The sequence below is a fragment of the Agelaius tricolor genome, unplaced genomic scaffold (genome assembly GCF_023055355.1).
Source record: "Agelaius tricolor isolate 1412-34295 unplaced genomic scaffold, bAgeTri1.0.p SCAF_40, whole genome shotgun sequence".
NCBI lineage: Eukaryota > Metazoa > Chordata > Aves > Passeriformes > Icteridae > Agelaius > Agelaius tricolor.
This window is the reverse complement of record NW_027269300.1, coordinates 3,258,679-3,267,688: the sequence shown is the minus strand read 5'-3', so window position 1 is coordinate 3,267,688 and position 9,010 is coordinate 3,258,679. Positions and strand designations below refer to the sequence as shown.

General features: G+C 54.6%; 1 protein-coding gene across 1 annotated transcript; it reads right to left on the bottom strand.

Annotated features, from left to right (window-relative positions):
* Positions 1-1,272: 1,272 nt before the first annotated feature.
* LOC139603694 (olfactory receptor 14A16-like) lies at positions 1,273-7,030 on the bottom strand. Its single transcript, XM_071454582.1, has 2 exons — positions 6,055-7,030; positions 1,273-1,423 (listed from the first exon to the last, which is right to left on the bottom strand). The coding sequence occupies exons 1-2, from the start codon at positions 6,960-6,962 to the stop codon at positions 1,273-1,275; spliced, it is 1,059 nt and encodes a 352-aa protein (XP_071310683.1). The 5' UTR covers positions 6,963-7,030.
* Positions 7,031-9,010: the final 1,980 nt, after the last annotated feature.

The window sequence follows — 9,010 nt, the reverse complement described above, 5'->3', positions numbered from 1 at the left end:
GCTGACAGTTTTGGCCAAAGCGCTTCGTCCACCATTGACCGTAGCAGAAAACACTCAGGTCCCGAGAGCTTTCGCCTTGCCACCACACGCCATTAAAGAAGTCATGTCAATTTTCAACGAGGAAGAGCTTCCTTTGAAGGAGCATGTTGAAATACACACTACATGGATAAAACACATAGGTCGAGACCGACCCACACTCACTTGTCAGTTGACTTGTGGAGACAGAACAATAGCGGTCAGAGGCATGCTCGACACAGGGGCAGATGTCACAGTAATATCCTACATCTTTTGGCCTTGCAATTGGAACTTGATTGCGCCCTTGGGATCTCTCTCAGGCATAGGGGGAGTTTCTCTGTGTCTGCAGAGTGAGAATGCCATCGTTGTCACGGGACCAGGAAACAAGACGGCGATCATTTGTCCTTTTGTTCTGCAAAAGCCAATCACAGTTTGGGGACGAGATCTTTTGGCACAATGGGGCACGAAGATCAAGATGGATTTTTAGTGGGGGTCACTGCGGCACTCGCCACACTGAAGTTGACTTGGAGAATGGATGATCCAGTCTGGGTGGATCAGTGGCCCCTGGAGCGAAAAAAGTTGGGTGCGCTGAAAAACCTGGTCCAAGAACAATTGCAGAAGGGACACATCAAGCCAACAGACAGCCCTTGGAACTCTCCAGTGTTTGTCATCAAAAAGAAGCTATCAGGCAAATGGAGGCTGTTGCACGATCTCAGGAAGATCAATGAAGTTCTCGAAGACATGGGACCGCTTCAGCTGGGCCTTCCATCTGTTTCAATGATTCCCAGAGATTGGCCGCTTGTGGTCATTGACCTCAAGGACTGTTTCTTCAGCATTCCGCTTCATCCAGATGATGCTTCAAGGCTTGCCTTTTCAGTTCCAAGTATCAACAAGGAAACGCCTCTGCAGCGGTACCATTGGGTGGTTCTTCCTCAGGGTCTCAAGAACTCGCTGACAATCTGCCAATGGTACGTGGCACGAGCTTTGTCACCAGCGCGGAAGAAATTCCCGAAGGTGAGAATCATTCACTATATGGATGATTTGCTCATTGCGGCATCAACACAACAAGATCTGCAAAAGGCTCGTGACCGTGTGATTGCAGAAGTGCAAAAGGCAGGTCTGGAAATCAGTGTTTCAAAGATTCAGGAGGTCGCACCTTGGAAATATCTAGGGTGGAAGATCTCGGAGAAAACAATAAGGCCTCAAAAGATGGAGATCAGCACAAAAGTCAACAATCTGCATGATTTACAGCAACTCCTAGGAGAGATCAACTGGATGAGATCGATTTTGGGAATCACGAACAGTGAAATTCCAGCGTTGCTCAATCTCTTGAGAGGAGACACAGACATTCGATCTCCCAGGACGCTCACATGGGAAGCAAAGAAAGAATTGGAGAAAGTTATGGATGCTATTCAGAAAAGGCAAGCACATCGATTCATTGAATTGTTGCCTTTTCAGTTGGCAGTGCTGGGAAAGAAAAACACAATTCCATGGTTTGATCTTCCAATGGGATTAATCTCAAAGAGATTCTTTAATAATCATAGAGTGGATTTTCTTACCATACAGGCCTTCAAAGACGATTGTCACGGATCTGGAAATAGCGGCACAGATCATCATAATGGGGAGAACAAGGTTGCTGACAATGGCAGGACAAGAATTCTCAAAGATCCATTTTCCTTTGAAGCAAGATTATTTTGATTGGGGGATGCAAAAATCGAAAGATTTGTTAATTGCATTGTTAGCCTTTCCAGGAACCTGCACAATCAATTTCCCACAGCACAAAATGTTGCAATCACAAATATGTTACAGAGCAAAGCTGACCGGACAGCCCATGGTGGATTTGGGGCTGAGTCCAGGAGCCTCAGGCACGGAGAGAAGGCTGAAGAAGCTGCTCAAGGAGTCAGAAGCAAAACTCCAAGTGCCTTGGAGCATGGCTGGGCCCCAGTGAGGGCAGGAAGGGCCAAAGGCTGCCCAGGGCCTGGTGAGAGCAGATCCTTGAGGCCAGGATTTCAGGGAGCCCAAGGCTCTGAGCAGGGAACTGCAATGCTGAGCAAGGCCTGGCTTGGCTGCAGGAAGCAGAAAGGCCAAGGCCTGAGCCCAGCCTGGGCCAGCAGGGCCTGTCCCTCACGGCTGCCTCGGGGCTCTTGGTGGGCCAGGGGGATGTGAGGGGCAGCAAGGACAAATGGCATCAACCTGCAGCCCCTGCCAGCCTCCCCAGGGAGGCCGAGGGAGAAGCAAAGTGCAGCCCCTGCCAGGAAAGTTCCTCCTGTGGGGCCTCCAGAGGCCCTGCCCGAGCCCAGGGGACAAAGGCCTGGGTGCCTGTGGCCCTGCCAGCCCTGCCCAGCCCTTGGCCATCTGTCCTGCAGGCTGTGGCCCCTGGGCGTGCTGCTCCTCTGCCCTGGCCGGCTGCACTCGCCCATCTCGCTGTCCCCCAGCATTTCTCACCCAGCGTTTCTGTGCCCTCCCTGGGCTCCCTGCACCCAGCGCTGCCGGCTCCTGGCACATAGAGCCCGGCCATGGCCCAGCCTCACGCTGCCACACCTCCAGCACCAACATTCTGCCCTGCGAGGGACTTTGCTTTCTCCTCGGCTCCAGCCTGAACCTTCCAAGCTGCACCTTGGGGAGGTTTCCTGCAATTTCCACTGCCAAGGAAAGCTCTGTCTCCTGTTGGTCACAAACTGAGAAGGGCTGGTGGGAGATGTGGTGGTCAGAGGCTGTTTGGGGCATAGTGACCATGAAATTATTGACTTTTTAAACATTCTGTGAAAAAAGAGGCATCAACAAATCTTCTACACTGGAGTTACAGAGATCAGACTTTGTCCTGTTCAGGATTGATTTGGGGAGTACCAAATCAGGTACTGATTTTTTAAAGGGAAAAAGCCATTAAAAACAAAGGATTCCAGGATGGATGGACACCCTTCAAGAAAGAAATTTTGAAGGAGCAGGAAGAGCCTGTCCCTCTGGGCCCAAAAGTGAGCTAGCAGGGAAAATGCCTGGCCTGGCCGGGCAGGGAGCATTTTCCAGAAACTCAAGGTTAAAATTAGGGTGCATGACCTCTGGATAGAGGAGCAGGAAACTCAGAACGTTTTTAAGGATGTTGTTAGATCATGCAGAAAGAAAATTAGAGAGGTGAAGCTCAATTCGGGCTGAACCTGGCCACTTCTGTGAAGGATAATAAAAATTATTTAGTAGATATATTAATGGCAAAAGGAGGGCTAAGGAGAACCTCCATCCCTTATTGGAGACATATGGTTACCAAAGATGAGGAAAAAGCTGAGCTGCTTAACAGCTTGTGTATCTCAATTTTCAACAATCAGACAGCTTGTCCTCAGGGCAAGTGTTCTCCTGAGCTGTAGATGAGCACAGGGAGCAGAACAGCCCCCCTGTAATCCAGGAGGAAGCAGCTGGGGACCTGCTGAGCCACTCAGATGCTCACAGGTGTCTCTGGGAGCAGATGGGATCCATCCCAGAGGGATGAGGGAGCTGTGGATGAGCTCCCCAAGCTGCTCTCCATCATTTACCATCAGCCCTGGCTCAGCAGGGAGGTCCCAGAGCACTGGAGGTGCCAATGTGAGCCCATCCCCAGGAAGGGCTGGAAGGAGGAGCTGGGGAACTCCAGGCCTGTCAGCCTGACCTGGGTGCCCGGCAAGGTTATGGAACAGATCACCCTGAGTGCCATCACAGGGCACCCACAGGATGGCCCAGGGATCAGAGCCAGCCAGCGTGGATTTCAATATCTGCACTGCTGATCTGCATGAGGGGACTGAGTCCAGCATCAGCCAATCTGCAGATGACACCAAGCTGGGTGTGAGTGTGGATCTGCTGGAGGGTAGGAGGGCTCTGCAGAGGGACCTGGACAGGCTGGATCCAGGGTCCAAATCCAACAAGGTGTGGTTGAACAAGACCAAGTGCTGGGTCCTTCACTTGGGCCACAACAACCCCTGCAGCGCTACAGGCTGGGGACAGAGGGGCTGGAGAGCGGCCAGGCAGAAAGGGACCTGGGGCACTGATGGACAGCAGGCTGGACATGAGGCAGCAGTGTGCCCAGATGGGCAAGAAGGCCAATGGCTCCAGGCCTGCATCAGGAATGGTGTGGCCAGCAGGAGCAGGGCAGGGATTCTTGCCTGCACTCGGCACTGGTGAGGCCACACCTCGAGTGCTGTGTGCAGTTCTATGCCCCCAATTTAGGAAGGCCATGGAGGGGCTGGAGCATGTCCAGAGAAGGGCAACAAGGCTGGTGAGGGGTCTGGTGAGGAACACAAGTCCTGTGAGGAGCGGCTGAGGGAGCTGGGGTTGTTTATCCTGGAGAAGAGGAGGCTCAGGGAGACAAGGTGGTGTCAGGGCTCAGGTTGGACTTGATGATCTCCAAGGTTTTTTCCAACCTTGCTGATTCTGTGATTCTCTGGAACCACCCTTGGAGCAGTTGCAGGAGGAGCCCTGGGCCTCCTCTTCAGAAGCTCCAGCAGCCCAGGTCCCTCAGCTTCTCCTGGCAGCCCCAAAGCCCATCCTGTCAGTCCTGCAGAGCCTCTGCAGCCCCTCCTCAGTGCCCAGAACAGGGAGCCCCAGAGGCAGAGACAGCAGCCCAGATGTGCCCCCCTGGCCTGGGGTGCCTGTGGCAGGGGAGCAGCAGCAGGCACTGCAGGAGCCTGCAGACAATTCCTGCAGCACTTGTAGGATGATCCTGCTGCCCAAGGGACGTTCCCATGGGGCCAAGTCAGGAACTGCAATGGGGAGTGGGGCCAGAGAGGAAAGGGCAAACAGGGATGGGCTGTTTGCAGGGGAGGGGACAGTGATGGGCAATAGGAAGAAATCTGGATCTGGGAAGAGGAAAAAAAGCAAAGGTGAAGCCAAGGAAATGCTCAGGGCAGTTTGGGGGTGGCTGCCAGGCAGCCCTGGCTCAGAGCAACAGCGTCTGCAGTGGCACAGGAAACTCGCAGCTGATGGGAACAAACTTTCTGGCTGAGTGCAGAGGCCAGGACAAAGCTGAGTGGTTTCCCTGGTGTCGCCCAGCCCTTGCTGGCCCCAGGGGCTGATGGCATTTGTGCTCCCTCAGGTTCATGTCCCCACAGCAACAGCATGGGGGTGCTGCCCCTGCTGTGTGCAATGCAAACAGGGGCTGCTGAGGCAGTGCTGCCGTGTCTGTGCCTGCAAGGATGGGGCACCTGTGTGAGCTGGGGGAGAGGCCAGGGCTGCAGAGGGGGGATGTTGTTGGCAGCTGCATGAGGACGCTCTGGGACGCTGCCCTGGGCTGTGCAGCGCACTGGGCATGGATCAGCCCCTGCTCTGCTGCTCTTTCCCGTCTGCCCCAGGGCCCTTGCAGAGCCCCAGCCATGCTGTTTGCCCCCAGCCTGCCCACGGCCAGCCTGGGGCTGCTCACGGGGCTTTCCTGTGCTGAGCATTGGCCTGGCCGTGTTCTTGAGAGAGCCTGGGCAAGGAGCCTGGAGCCCCCAGGCCCTGGGCTGAGGCGTCAGCGCTGCCCCAGCAGTGCCCATGGCCTGTCCCTGCTGCAGCCCCGGCACTGCCACCCCCAGGGCTGTGCCCGGCCCCGAGAGCACTCAGGCCCTGCAGTAACACCAGGGCCACCAGGGCAGCGGGGCAGGGCCACGGCAGCAGCACTGGCAACACCAAGTGCTGCTGCTGCTGCTGCTGCTGGGCACAGCTGCTGGGCCAGCACTGATCTGACCCCAGCTCTGCACACAGACATTGCTGCTGCAGCTCCAGAGAAGGCAACAAAGGGCATCTCTGGTGAAAGATCTCTGATGAGAGGATCTCTGCTAGGAGATCCTTTAGTTAATTTGAAGCCACCAAGGGCACAGCTCCTCATTGACACAGTCTGGGGCCACAGCAAATGTGGAAAGAAACAAAATGAGATATGGCACAAACAATTGCATTTCTTGTGAACAATATTAAAAAGAATGTTAAAGGAATGAAAAGAATTAATGAACCACCAATCCCAACAAGAACTATCAAAGTTGACTTTTATTACATTTGGCTTGCAGAAACTGGCCAGCAGTTTAATGATTCTGAAACCATCCACACATCAGTCTCCAGACTGCAGCCTTGAGTTCCTGGTTCCTCAGGCTGTAGATGAGGGGGTTCAGGGCTGGAGGCACCACTGAGTACAGAATTGACACTGCCAGATCCAGGGATGGGGAGGAGATGGAGGGGGGCTTCAGTTGAGTAAATGTGCCAGTGCTGACAAACAGGGAAACCACAGCCAGGTGAGGGAGGCAGGTGGAAAAGGCTTTGTGCCGTCCCTGCTCAGAGGGGATCCTCAGCACGGCCCTCAAGATCTGCACATAGGAGAAAACAATGAACACAAAGCAGCTAAATACTAGACAGACGGAAAACACAAGAAGTCCAAGTTCCCTGAGTTTGGAGTGTGAGCAGGAGAGCTTGAGGATCTGTGGGATTTCACAGAAGAACTGGCGCAGGACATTTCCATGGCACAGGGGCAGGGAAAATGTATTGGCCGTGTGCAGCAGAGCATGGAGAAAGGCACTGGCCCAGGCAGCTGCTGCCATGTGGGCACAAGCTCTGCTGCCCAGGAGGGTCCCGTAGTGCAGGGGTTTGCAGATGGACACGTAGCGGTCGTAGCACATGACGGTCAGGAGGAAAAACTCTGCTGAAATGAAAAAGGCAAACAGAAATACCTGTGCAGCACATCCTGAGTAGGAGATGTTCCTGGTGTCCCAGAGGGAATTGTGCATGGCTTTGGGGACAGTGGTGCAGATCATGCCCAGGTCGCTGAGGGCCAGGTTGAGCAGGAAGAAGAACATGGGCGTGTGCAGGTGGTGGCCGCAGGCTACGGCGCTGATGATGAGGCCGTTGCCCAGGAGGGCAGCCAGGGAGATGCCCAGCAAGAGGCAGAAGTGCAGGAGCTGCAGCTGCCGCGTGTCTGCCAATGCCAGCAGGAGGAAGTGCCTGATGGAGCTGCTGTTGGACATTCCTTCACTCTGGACATTTTGAGCTGTACAAAGACAACACGGACAATTTGGACAAAGTACCTTGAGTCAATCCTATGCTATTTTCTTACACAAGCAATTAAAATTGCTTCTCTTTCTTTGCGGAAATTTCATTTACCGTACTTTTTTTTTTTTTTTTTTTGAGTGTAAGTTTGGTTTGCTAAGTAACTTGTGCTTTTGAGAAGGGACAGACGTCCTCTTCTTAGCATTCTCTCAGCCTGAACACTGGGGAGCCCAGAGGGAAAACAGGGCTGCCGGTGCCCCACTGCAGTCAGGCCTGCTGGTGCCCTTTGCTCATTTTACCTCCCTCTAGTACAGGATGAAGAAATTTAAAACTGCATTTAAAAATAATGTGGCCTTTTGGAAGACTCCAGTTTCAAAATCAATCTCTCCAACTCTTCTCTTTCCCTGTGCAGCTGGACAAGGAGGGATGCCAAGGGTTGGTCTGGCTCTCTGCTGCCTGCAGTTGTTCCTGCTGGGAGCTGTTTCTCTCTATCCAAGCCTTGTCCCTGCCAGTGCTGCCAGAGCCCAGCCCAGCCCTGGGGGCTCAGCTCTGCCCTGCAGACCCCTCCCAGCACAGGGCACTGCCCAGGGGCATCTCCCTGGCAGCAGGGCCTTAAGGGCAGGCCAGACAAACAGAGATGCTGCAAGCCAAGGTGCTGCTGCTGCTGTGTGTAGGGAGAGGAGGCTGAGGAGGCACTTTCTGAGGGAGATCTGAGGCCCATCTGCTGATGCCCAGGCTGACAGTGCAGGAGGCTCAGGGACACAGCCAAAGCTGGCAGCCCCTTTCCCTTCCCTTTAGGAGAAAGCTGAGAGCAGCCCTGGCCATGCAGCACCATCTCCAGAGCAGGAGGAATCTGCCCTGATGGGGGTGGCTCCTTGCACCTGGAACTTCTCCCCTGCAGCGTCCATGGGGAGCTGCCAGGCAGGCTGAGAGCTGCCCCTGGCAGGTGGCACATGCCCTGGGCTGGCCAAGAGCCCTGAGGGCTGCAGGAGCTGCTCTGCAGGACAGCCCTGGGCAGCCCTGGCTGCAGCCCCAGCTTCAGCCCCTGCAGCCGTCCCTGGCAGCAGGAGCCGTCCTGCCCTGTCCCTCTGACGGTGCCCAGGGCAGCCCCGCTCTGCACCACATCCTCCTCCTCCTCCTCCTCCTGCTCCTCCTGTGCCACAGAGAAACTGGGAGAGTCCTCCTGACACATCCCCAAGGCTCTGGGGTGTGCTGGCTTCAGGAGATCCCTCCAGGAGCACAGGGGACATTGCCCTGCACCCACACACTCACCATGCACAGGGCTGTGAAGATCTTTCCCCAGCTGAAGTCTCAGCTCAATGTCTTCCCAATCCTGATTGCCTTCGGCCTGTCTCTGCCTGGCTCCTGTCCCCTCAGTGCCTGCAGGCAGAGCCCTCAGCCCTGCTGGGCTGGGAGAGGAGCTGGCCCTGGGAAGAGCTGTTCCTTTAAAGCTCAGCAGCACAGACACAGCACAAGGACTTTAATGAGCCTCTCGGGGATTTGGTGTTGTTTACATCAGACTCAGTCCCTGAGAGAGTCTTCAAAAAACTTCTCAGGAACTCAAAGTTAAATTTAGACTCCAAATTTGCTGAAGTTTTAATGGGTCCCACTGAGGAACATGCCTGTAAAGTGTCCCCAGGTTCCAGTTAGAGCAAGAACACTGGAGGCAGTGATGTGATGTATTAAAAATATATGGATATTGATCTAGTACTGATAACCAACTGTGACAGACAAAGATTCTCTAACAGTTTAAAGTTAGAAAGTCTATGTTTATTGCTATGATGGGCAGCGTGCGGGATAGCAGGGAAAAGGAGGCCATGAGGCCCCAGGCCTGCAAGGGTCACTTGTCTCCTGCTCCTGCCTCAGGCCCAGGCCCAGCAGCCATGGCCAAAGTGCTGCCCAAGTTGGCTCTGGCAGGGCTGTCTTGCAGCTGCTGCCCATGCCTGTGCCCTGTGCAGCCCAGGCTGTCCTACGGTGTCCCTGCCCTGCGCCTCTGTCCCTGCAGGCTGTCGGCATCCCCCGGCTG

Coding starts and splice junctions, on each gene's coding strand:
- LOC139603694 (XM_071454582.1), bottom strand. CDS start 6,962: ATGTCCAACAGCAGCTCCATCAGGCACTTCCTCCTGCTGGCATTGGCA. Junction 1,424..6,054: donor GCTGCAGTCTGGAGACTGAT/GTGTGGATGGTT, acceptor TTTTCTGAATAG/CATCCATAACTTTCTCCAAT.